The 12,413-nt window shown below is 45.0% G+C and overlaps 1 protein-coding gene across 1 annotated transcript in view; it reads right to left on the bottom strand.

Annotated features, from left to right (window-relative positions):
- GATB (glutamyl-tRNA(Gln) amidotransferase, subunit B) overlaps window positions 1-12,413 on the bottom strand; it is an 84,958-nt gene that overhangs the window by 18,761 nt on the left and 53,784 nt on the right. Inside the window, exon 9 of the mRNA XM_011973232.1 lies at window positions 10,404-10,593. Within this exon, the coding sequence (XP_011828622.1) occupies window positions 10,404-10,593 (190 nt within the window). The remainder of the gene's footprint in view (window positions 1-10,403; window positions 10,594-12,413) is intronic.

Genomic DNA, 12,413 nt, shown 5'->3' with positions numbered 1-12,413 from the left:
GGATAACACGGCAAGTCAGATTTCTGTTTGTCTTTTCATGTCAGTGCTGTGATGAAGCCTCTCTGAGCTGGAACTGTACTTCACTAGGGGATACATGGTTTCAGTCCACAATTTAAAGCAGACAGGAAAATCTGTGGTGGTGATAGGGTGAGCTATAGGGAGCGGGGCTGAAGGAGGCTGAGCCGCAGCCACCCAGGGAATGATGTATCAATAAAAGCTGCACATGGGCTGCCCGCTCTGCTCTTCATAGCAGAAGCCGCTTCTCAGGGAAGAAACACACACATTCTAGTTTCCTCGTCTTCTTAGTTTTTCCATGAGATTGGCAAATGCTAATAAGCCTGGCACGAATCTCAGAAGTCTCTGGTGAACATGTCAGTGCAGCCATCTGGTTTTCTCAGAAAAACAGTGAGCCGGTAATTCCCTTACATAAAAATCATATGAAGAGCAATGCAGAAAGGCCACGGCAGCAGCGGACCTTTAACGTCCTCCTCAAAAGCCACAAGCAAGCACTCGCCTCGGGATCAATCTACCCTACATGCGACAGAACTGCAACTTCGGCGACACAGACAGCCCAGTCCCCTGGCTGACTGCGACTCTAACTGTTTCTTCAGATGGCTAAAGCAGCAGGCATGACTGGTCCTGTCTTTTGTATAATACCTGACAATCTCCACAGCTCTATGACTGGGAAACATCTTTTTCACGTTTTAATCAAATTTCCCAAAGCACTGACTTACACCCAGAGCCACGGCCAGCTCCGCCTCTCAGACGTTAACAGGAGCCCTTGATTACTAATGATTAGTCAGCTGATCAATGCTGGTGTGAGGCAAAGCAGAGGGACCTGCTCACCGCCACTGCCTGCTCAGGGAAGGAACCTTTCTACCCTGCACTAGGCCCTGGGAGCAACCTGCCTTGAAGCCGTCTTCTGCATCCCACCTTCAGAGATGATCAAATGCAAATGCTGGAAGACGTTCCAGTTGGAATACGATGAAGGCTGATTTCTCAACTGCATTTCTTGTTCTAAGTCACACACCCTGTGAAGCTGATGATAGGCCAGAAACGAGGTGGACTATATTTATTTACGAGAAGGAAACCTGATAGAGCCAGCTGCCCAGTGGCAGACTCAGAGAAGAAAAAGCAGCCCAGAAGAATGCAAGTTGAGGAACAGCTGGTTATGTGACAGGGAGTGTTCCGACAGCTACAAGGGACCCCAGATGAACCATTCTGGGCTAGTCAGAGGTGCTCAAGAGTATCTACTGAATATGTGCTAGACACAGAGCTCAGCACCGGGCCCTGTGGGTGGCTGCGTGAGGCCGCCGCTGCTGCTGAGGACAGTGATAACCAGAGTTACAGCAGCAGCGGTGACGGGCGCCAGGCACCGTCTACACACTCTCCACATTACCTCAGTTCATCCCAGCACCAACCGTCTGAGCTCAGCACTCTCAGGACTTTTACAGATGAGGACACGAGGCACTAACTTGCTTGAGGTCCCACAGCAAGAGAGCACTAGAACTAGGACCAACCTCTGCAGCTTGTGCTTTTAACCTCTGCGTGGCTCTGCCTTTGAGGAAGGAAAGGGCATGGTCTTTGCCTGCCTGGGGACTGAAACCAGCACCTAGGAGTGCCAGGCGCAATGGGAGGCAGCCAGTTCATCTGAAGAAAGCGCTGTCCCACACTTTCATTATTCTATTTGAGAGCTGCCAGCTGTTCAAAGGTTCTTAACGTATTAAAAATGTTGCAAGGAAATTAACTTTGAAATCAGAAGGAGAAAATGGCAGGTTTACTTTCTGCCTTTGCCAGTGTACACCTAGGCCACGTGGCACTCAGCTGTGGCATGACACACACCCGTTCCCAGACCAGGAAGGAAGACAGCTGCACGCCCACCGCACAGACCATGCTGGGCCCTGGGGACGGAGGGCAGCCAGAGCTCCTCTGCCCCTCTCCCGCCCCCTGCCTTGCCTCTGCATCCCCTCCCCACGCTACTGCTGCCCCAGAAGAGGTCCTGTGAGCACACCCAGACCTGGACACTGCACAAACCTGATCAGGACAAATCCTGTTATTTCTCATACTGGTTTGGTATTAAGCATATTGTATTTTATTTATTACTGCATTCTAATTCCTCTAATAGAGTAACTCCTACCTAACTGGGCAGGTCATGCCTGTGATGGGAGCTGCTGACTACACAGAGGCTCTGCATCTGCAGATGGAACCACAGGGGTTTCCACTGGACAAGGCTCTCCCATGTCACAAGGTGTCATTTTGCAGAGGCACACACTGGAATTGCATCCGTCCCCTGTGCAGCGGGGTGCTGGGCTGAGCAGCTGCTGAGCATGTGTGCAGACGCTGGAGGAGGCTCATCACCTGCGAATCAACGCAGGCCCTGCTGTGTCATTATTCCTGTGGATTTGGTCATTCCTACAAAGTGAGAACAACAAAACTCAAATACAACAGCTATGTAAAAAAATGGCCCTGAAAATAACACCAAATGCTATTGCTGGGGATGGCAATGAAGCAAAGAGGCCCAGGACAGTGATGGCTCTCAGCCAGAAAGCAGGCGTCAGGACAAGGCTAAGGACTAGAATGTTCAGTGGGGCGGTGGCTTGGGTGGGTGATGTGAATTGGTGCCCCTTCCACTTTTCACAGAAACAAGAAGCCTCTGCAAAAATCTTTCCGCGAGTGCTCCTGTGAACAGAAAAATTACTCGTTTAGAGAGGCCTCGTCAGTGGAGAAAACAAAAGGAAGTTAATTGGTGGTCTGAGGCTGGCACAGGAAACACGACCACCCCCTCGAGAGTGTCAGGAGAAAGCTAGAACAATGCAGGACCTCCACTGCTGCTGGCAAGAATACAGGGATCTGCAGAGGCTCTGAAATGGACCCACAAACACCACGGGTGTGTTCTCCCAAGCAACATACAACTAGGGGTCCAGGGCCCTGTTCTGGTCCCCACAATTGTTATTCCTGGGTCATTTCCCCAGCAGGGCTTGGGAGCCGCTACAATCTGAGCAAACCTTTGGTCCCAACCATTTCACTTGTGCTATGTTCACAGCAAAGCCGGAAAGTAGACAGATCGTGAGTTCAACTCAGGCACCAGTTCCATTCAGGGGATATTCAGACTAACGTGAAAATGACCTTACATCCTCTGAGATGCAGTAACTCCATGGGAGATGCTGAAGGAAACCAATTTGGGAATAACAACTTCCGCCGAATAATCAAAATCCAAATTCAGGTACTACAAGCTGACAGCAGACCGGCACAGCTAAAAGGCTGCATCTGCACGAATGGGACACAGGCAGTGTGTTGTCAAGAAATCAATTCCAATTGTAGTCACATTCCAGTGCGCCGAACACCACCACTGCCAAATCGTCCCCACGTGGAAGGAACCTGAGTTGCTCAATAGGAGCTTTCTGGCTGGAGCTTAGAAACAGCAACAGAGGCAGTGAGGATTTGCTGCCTTCCTCCAAGATCTGCCTGAAACCTGAACTAATACATATTTATCCTGAAAAGGAAATTATTCCACAGGAAATTGGGCTTTGGGATGGGTTGGGGACAGAACCCCTGTGGGTCCCCAAGGCTGGCACTCCTCCCTGCACTGTCTCCCTACTGGGCAGAATCCTGAGGGGTCACATGGCTCTGAGCCCAGAGCATCTTCCCCTCTGAAAGCTCCTCATCCCTTGCATCCAAAAGAAATGAACGGCTGGTTTTACAGAAGTAGAGTTAGATGATACATCTTTTTATTCAACTTTACCAGAACAAAAGTTGGTTACTTTTCTAGTGTATAGACTCACTGTAAAAGCACCCTTAAGCTAGCAAACTCTGGATGCAATTTTTATAAAATGAAGAATAAAATCAATTTGAAAATTGCACGGAGCTGAAATATGGTGTCTGACGATGTTGGCCAAATGGATTTTCCTTCAACAGCAGTTAGAAGGTGAGTTACTTTGCACCTCAGTAAGTCTGGCCAGTCTAAAACCAGTCAATATGGTTTTAGATACTATTAGCTTTAAAGTAGTATTACATATGGGATATATAGATATTTATCACGGGAAATTATTTTATAGGCAATTCATCCAGAAAGCAAACCTGGTCATTTCTAGTTTACCAGCCACTTAACGGAAAATTCTTGAAAAACAATCCACTTAACAACCAGCTGTAGTCATATCTTTCCTGTTTCTTTGTCCCTTGGCGACACCTTCACCTTTTCCATGATGTCAGAAACAAAGGATTATGATTTTAAAAGTGGAAGAACCAGCTGGAGAGAATGAAGTTGTAAGTAAGATGACACATCCTGAGGCTGACTATAAAGACAAACACAAGCCTACGGCAGCCCAGGGTGCTGACTCAAGGGCTCGCAAGCACATCTTCCACAGTCTCACTGGGGCCATGCTGGATTTTTCTACAACCCTGCCTTTCGTGGCTCTCAAAGAACCATTTCAGCGTGTTGCTTGGTGTCAACACTCTTGTCCCTGGCGGCATATTCTTTGGAGTCTGCTTGGCTGTATTTAGGCTTTTTTAGATTCAATGAAGATGTGGCTGTGTCTGTCATCTTCGGGGTAAGTGAGTCATCACCCCCTCTTTCAGCTGGGGAGGGAAACAGATCCGGTTACCCTGCAGAGCCCTCCCAGCTCCAAAGTGTCAGAGGTCAGATGTGGAATCAAGGGTGTCTGTCCCCGAGTCAGTGTTTTAACTCCATGCCCTGTAGGGCTGCTCCGGAGAGACGTGGAAAAGCTGAAGCACTGACATTTGGAACTAGCATCCGGCACTGTAGTCAGGGTGGCAGGCCCTCAAAAAAACACTCAACTCGGGATGCCCTGGCTTCCTCCACTGAAATCTCCCACAGATGAGCTTCAGATCTTCCCATCTACTGACTTCACGCACAGCCAGGGCCCTGTGAGCTCATCTCTGCTTCCTACCAAGTGCCCATTACGTGCCAGGCTTGAAGGACGGGAGGCACCAGGCAAAATCAAGCCACAAACTCTGCCCTATGTGGAGACACTTTTCAGATTCTTTTTTCTTTTTTTAAATTTTAGAGACAGGGTCTCTCTCTATTGCCCAGGTTGCACTGCAGTGCACGACCACAGCTTGCTACAGCCTCAAATTCCTGGGCTCAAGCAATCCTCCCACCTCAGCCTCCCAAGTAGCTGGGACTACAGGTGTGTGCCACCATGGCTGGCTAATTTAAAAAAATTTTTTTTTGTACAGACTGGGGTCTCACTATGTTGTTGCCCAAACTGGTCTCGAAATCCTGGCCAAAAGGGATCCTCTTACCTTGGCCTTCCAAAGTGCTCGGATTACAGGTGTGAGTCACTGTGCCTGGAACTTCCCAATGATTCAGACAGGACTCAAGTGCCTCCAGCAGCAGGTTTAAGAAACACAATAAATAAAGCTGCAGAGGACAGCTTATATTACTTTTCTTCTAACTTTATTTTTCCACTTGGAAAATAGACATGATTTCTGCTTTTCATTGGCGTTGACTGATTTTCACTAAATTCAGTGGATGGCACTTTATGTTTATTTATAGGGCAGTCTGGCATCTTAAAAACCAATAGGAGTGGTAACAACTTTTAAATGAATCTATGTTCTGTGACTGTGCAGAACAAAACGCTAGTGGCATGAACGTTAACAAAAGTAAAAACTCTACTTTCTCCACTAATGAAACAAAAGTGACCACCAACAGCAATTAACTAAAAACATTATTTCTGTTTGACATTATAGTACATTTTATAAGCAAGCGGGCAGCAGGGCTTAGGAATGAAGAGACTGGGCCTTGAAGTCAGCATGCTCTGAACGTGGCTCCAACATGGGCTTGGGGAAGTTACTGCACCGGGGAGGTTACATTTCCCTACCTGTAAATGGGGAGAGCAGTAGTCCCTGCCTCAGAGGGTTGCTGTAAGGATAGATTAAAAAGTGGTACAATGTGACTTGCAGAGCATGCTAGAGGCAGGCAAATGGCTACAATGCTTTTGTGTTCTCTGAGTGAAGTCAAGCACGGGGTTTAGGATTTTGCTAAGAATAATGCACACGCATATAATTCTGATCATTCTATTATAATAACGACTACTGATATATTGACTCCGAGAAAAACTTGTTATGCTATTAGAATCTCTCGTTTTTCAGAATCCGAATGCCTGGATTTCAGCTTCAACATTTCTATTCTTTAATGTTTACAAATGAGGTCATGTAGAGCAAAGGAAATGCTTATATACTGTTGCTGGGAATGTAAATTAGTACAGCCTCTATGGAAACCAGTATGGAGGTTCCTTAAAGAACTACAAATACTAGTTAAGTTTATGATTATGAAATAAAAACTAAGTAACAAAAAAAAAAAAAAAAAAAAAGAACTACAAATAGAGCTACCATTCAATCCAGCAATCCCACTACTGGGCATCTAGCTAAAGGAAAAGAAATCATCATTTAAAAAAGATACCTGCATGCAAATGTTTATCACAGCACTAGTCACAACAGTAAAGATATGGAATCAACGTAAGTGTCCATCAACGGATGACTGGATAAAGAAGTTGTGGTATATCTACACAATGAAATGTTATTCAGCTATAAAAAAGATGGAATCATGTCTTTTGCAACAACATGGATGGAACTGGAGGCCACTATTTTAAGTGAAACAACACTGAAACAGAAAATCAAATACCACATGTTCTCACTCATAAGTGGGAGCTAAATAATGTGTACCCAGGGATGCAGAGTGTGGAATAACAGACACTGAAGACTTGGAAGGGTGGGAAGGGAAAAAGGGATGACAAATACTGGGTACAATGTATATGATTTGGGTGACGGTTATACTGTAAGTCCAGATTTTCCACTATGCAATATATCTATGTATCAAAATTGCACTTGTAGCCCCTAAATTTATATTATAATAAATTTTATAATCATAAATATTTGTGTATAATTTTATAATATATACAAATTTATATATATAGAAAAGCTAACCTTGCTACTCTAGCTTATGTCAAGTTGCCTTGATATATATATACACGTACACAGGCACAAAATCAAGTTGCCTTGATTTCTCACACAGGAAATTGACTTCATACATATATAAATCGATTTCATATATATATATGAAATCAAGGCAACTTGACATAAACTAGAGAAGCAAGGTTAGCTAAATAGGTTGAAGTTTTAGGTGGGGCAAGATACCCCATGATTCTCTGGGTCGTCAAAGCATGGTTTATATATCTGACCCTTGGAAACAGGGATGCTGTTATCAGGAACATTGCTTCTCCCAGGATTTTCCTGTGTGCTGTGATAACATCCCATTCACTCACCCATCTGTCCACCCAGTCATGGAGTACCTACTATGTGTCAGGTATTGTGTGTGGTAGACGCTAAAGTACGACATTAGAGTTCTGTAATATGAACAATAATTTGGTGCTCACCGCACGATAAAATGACAAGGTAAATTAAAGACTGGAGTTAAATTCTGAAGTTTGTCATCATTTGTGGGTGAGGTGTGCGTGGGGGTGGGCATGTGCATGATGCTTAATTTAATAAGCAATCCGAAGACACAGAGCTCAGAGTCGCAGCTCTGCAAAGCACACTTCCACCACTGCTATTTATTTAATGAATACTCCTGGGCGCTCTTTACATTGAAAGATGGTTCATTAGATTTGTGCATCTGCCCTTCTCAGCAATCTGTTGTGTTTCTGATGAAGGCAGGAAAAAACATGAACATATTATTTTCGGGTATGTTATGAGTAACGCAGCTTCCAATGATTACAAAGTCATAAAGGGCTCAGGCTGCCTAATTTCAGGAAAACAATTTGTCTGAATCATTCCCTTTCCATTCCAATCTCATTCTAATCTCACTTATCTTGGAAATTTCAAGTACTAGCCCTTTAAAGGAGAAATACTAATCACCCAGTACATTATCTGCAAGCCATAAAAATAAGCATGTTTTTAAGGTATCAAAAAAAGTCCTTTCAAAAATGGCCAAAAAATTCACCCTTATTTTTTCCAACCAAGTTAACCACTACCTCTTGTGGGCCCTGATCCTACATTATTCATCTATCTAGTGTAATCTGTCCTGGGGGCTGGTTATTGTAGTGTGTGTGTGTGTGTGTGTGTGTGTGTGTGTGTGTATAAATTCTTGGAAGTCAAAAAAAAATCTTAAAAAAAACCTTTTGTTTCTGTCTCAGTACCTGCTACACAGAAGATACTAAAAAAAGTGCTGAACTAGGCCAGGCGTGGTGGCTCACACCTGTAATCCCAGCACTTTGGGAGGCAGAGGCAGGCGGATCACTTGAGGCCGGGAGTTCAACCAGCCTGGCCAACATGGCAAAACCCCATCTCTACCAAAAATACAAAAAATTAGCCAGGAGTGGTGGCTCGTGCCTGGAATCCCAGCTACTCGGGAGGCTGAGGTGGGAGGTGGCTTGAATCCGGGAGGCAGAAAATGCAGTGAGCAGAGATCATGCCACTGCACTCCAGCCTGGGTGAGAGTTGAGATCCTGTATCAAAAAAAAAAAAAAAAAAAAAAAAGCTGAACTAAAAACTGAAGGCAGGTTTCCCCATACAGGCCTTTAAACTATTAAAATATAGACTCACTCATTTGCCAGCCCCTAGCAAACACCTATTTAAGGCCTACTAGGTTTGGGCACCATGCAGGACCCATGAATAAAGACAAGGACACAAACACAAACACAAAAATGTTCCTGCCCTCATGGAGCTTATGCTCAGTGAGGTGAGGCAGACGCTGTCCCCATTACCCCTCATCAATGGCCGAGAGTGACAATCCTACGGAAATGCCCTCTGAAGGGGGCACAGATTCTCATACAGTGCCTTGAACAGAAACAGCTGTATTCTTGAGAGGAGATTCTGAAAGCTTCTTTCACTCTCTTATGGAAACAGCTAATATACACACACACAAATTAATGTTATATATAGTGGATTTCTCTATGAAATCACATTTTGAGCAAAGAAACCTTGGCCATTTCTTGGTTCATCATACACTACCTCAAAGGGTAGGCTTGGGCTCCTGCTGAGTGGAGGGAGGTAACTTAAATCTTCGAGGCTGAGTAGCCTTGGTACCTTCCTCCCATCTCCTGTGTAATTTCACAAATAGTAATAAAAGATAGGGCTAGAATTCAGTGTTTATTTCAAGTAGGTTGGAAACTCAAGTGGTCAAGATGGTGGGGAAGACTGAAATACAGTTTTGTTACATCAACCTAGGAAAAACACATGAATTGTAAGAGGCTTTGGGTTAAGAGCTCCCCTGTACGGAATGCTGACTGACTGAGTCGTAGTCAAAGTGTGGCATTAAGCACTGCTGATGTTGTGCTCATCTGTGCTGAGTAGCAGAGAAGATGAAGCAGTCCTTGCCTTCAAGATGCTGAACAACATACACTAATAAGCACTTAAAAGACAATGATACAATTGCCAGAAAGGTAAGAAGAAGATCAAATGGCAGCCCACGGGAGGCAGTGACCAACTCTGCTTCTCCAAGTAGCTGATTTATGGATGATGAAGAGAGAATCATTCATTCAACATGCATCTGACTGCCTACGTTGTACTGTAAATGCTAGGATGTTATTGGAAGTGTATAAATAGACATACATACATATATTCCAGCATCCCAATGTAGTTATGATTGGCCATCCAAAAAGCAAAAATCCAGAGTTTCCACAGATTCTGCTGCCCCAAAAGATGAGTGTGGCATATACTGATTCCCTGGAAGAGGCAGCAACAAAACTTCCCACTTCCTAACAGACAAAACGACGACAACTGTGACAAAATGCTGCCCTCACCGATGCTGCATCACTTTAATGCTGCCACGACAAAGAAAACCACAAAGCCCCAGGCAGCTCTGAAAAGGATGGAAAATCCCTAAGCAGATCTCGACAGTGTCAAGTTCTCCACCGGCCCCGTCAGACGCAGCCTCAAGCCTCAAAGGACTGATACTTTTAGTCAGAGTTTTTGGCATTTCGTGTGGAATAAATGTTTTCTTCTGAAATTGGCAACACAACTGGCTGGCTTTTGGGAACGCAACCTCCTGCCAGCCCTGCCACGGCTCAACACCGCTAGACATCCCGAAACCCTATATACTGATTTTCTTTTGTCCTTCAGACACATGGGAAAAGCTCATCCATAACATCTGGACGGTCTTCAAGAAGTCTCCACAGCTGCTGTGGGCAGGCGTTCATTTCTACGCAGAAGAAATGACTAACACAAGATTGCGTTTCATCTTCCGGTTGTATGAGGAGCATTTACCATACAGGGCAGTGAGCAAAGGTTACTACATCTTATTCTTCTCAGTAGCATCTATGGTACAACCTAAGAAACATGCCCACCCCACTTAGAGCCCATGGCAGCCTGTGTGTGGCAGGCCTCTGAAGGACACTGCCCCATCTGCTGAGCCGAGATCGTCTTGGCATCCGATCGATACCTACCAGCAAAGTGAAGCTGTGTTCCAGCAGCATCCCATACTGTTGGACGAGCCTCTCTCGGGTCACGCTGGGGAGCTCCGGGAGTGTCTCCCGAATCTGGTCAATATTGATCACTTGCTGTGGGTCTGCACCTGCGGGCAGAGATGTGGCATCGTAGAGCACCAGGGGAGGCAGGTTGGGTTCTGGCATGAACCTGGGCAGACAGAGGAGAGGAGACAGGACCTGAATCTGGAGTACTTGGATTAATGAGAAAACAAAACCTACCCCAGTAACATGAATGTTTCTGTGTTTAGATGCCACATTACTTGCAAATATCTTCAAATGTCCTATTACGTCAATTCTGTTTCCCAGGGAAGGCTTTGCATCGGTGTCAAAACCTCCAAACCCACCCCTCTCCATGCTTATAAATAAGATGAGTGAAAGGACAACACAGGCTTGAAGCCACACTGGGATTTGTAACTGTGGATACATAATTCATTCCACAGTTCATCAGGAATTGTGTCCACAGTTGTGTGTTGCTTCATGATGGGGATGTGTTTGTAGAGATGTGTCGTTAGGTGATTTTGTCATGGGACCATCACAGAGTGCACTCACATGAACCCGGATGGTACAGCCTATTACACATAGGCCATGTGGAACAGCCTACTGCTCCAAGGCTACTGAGTGTCCCAAATCCTGTAGGCAACTGTAACACAATAGCATTGGTGTATCTAAGCATGTCTGAACAAGAAAGGGACAGTAAAAATGCCATGTGATAATCTCATGGGACTCCTGCAGCATACATGATCCACTGTTGACAGAAGCATCCATATGCACGCAGGACTATGTCTTCATAAAGACACAGGCTGGAAAAAATAGGACCGAATGAGAACAATTTGCTTATCAGAAGGAAAGGTGACTTCCCCCCATTTCAACATTTCTACTATTTTTAGCAGCATTTACATAAATAAAAAAAATGAAAGGAAAAAAATTTATCCTTGAGAAATAGAAGAAATGAATATATTTTGCCTAAATAAAATATGACAGCTGGAGGAGAGGGAGGGAGGGATGAAGAGGTGGAGCACAGGGCATAGCGAGGCAGTGCAACGTCTTTCTCGGTGCGACACGATGGTGGATGCATGTCATTGTGCATATGTCAAACCCCACGCAATGTGCCACACAACAGGGAACCCTAGTGTAAACCATGGACTCTAGCCAACATGGAAGTGTGAATATTGGTTTCATCATTGTAACAAATGAGCATCTTGCATTACTGTGTCACATAACAGGAGACTCTGGGGGTAGAGTGGGGAGGGAGAGTACCTGAGAACTTTGGACTTTCCATTCAATTTTACTGTAAAGCTAAAACTGCTCTAAAAAATGAAAGGAATTAATTTTTTTAAATGTGGAAGCTGCACCATCGCATGTAATCTTATGAAACAAGATGTCCCTCCCTCTATTCTTGTCCAGCACTAATGGTTTCTCTCTGCCCATTTTTGTCAAACGGCTTATGTAAAAAAAGCAGGGTATTCAGAAGAAGCGGTGGTTCGGAGGGAACGGATTCGAAGCACACACTACCCATCGCCTCACTGCCAGATCTCTTCTGTGAGTTAGTCTGGCTTCTGAAGGCAAGAGGAAATCCACGGGAAGTTCCTGCAGCTCATTATCATTTGAGGCATCACACTGAAGCCACGGGCGGATGGAAAGCCAGACTCCACACTTAGGGGAAGGCACACCAACAGGGCACAGAGCAACACTCAGGAATAAAGTGGGCTCCTGGGAGAACAGACTCACCCGGGAAGTTCACGGTTAATTAAAATAATTTTGACTCTAGCAGACACACAATGGGAGTTCTTGGGGTGAGGTTCACGGGAAGGGTTTATGAGTTTCTTCTTTCCCACATAAGCATGCTAATTTTGATTCACACTGATAACAACAGCCACACTTGCATCTTTCTGCCCTTCACAAAGGAAAGGTGGCTGATCTCACAACTTTGTTGCTTAAAACTTCAACCTGCTAAACTCAATGAGAAAA

This window comes from Mandrillus leucophaeus, unplaced genomic scaffold (assembly GCF_000951045.1).
Source record: "Mandrillus leucophaeus isolate KB7577 unplaced genomic scaffold, Mleu.le_1.0 Scaffold136, whole genome shotgun sequence".
NCBI classification, from domain to species: Eukaryota; Metazoa; Chordata; class Mammalia; order Primates; family Cercopithecidae; genus Mandrillus; species Mandrillus leucophaeus.
Note: the sequence above shows the minus strand (reverse complement) of the source record. Positions and strands in the feature narration are given on the sequence as shown.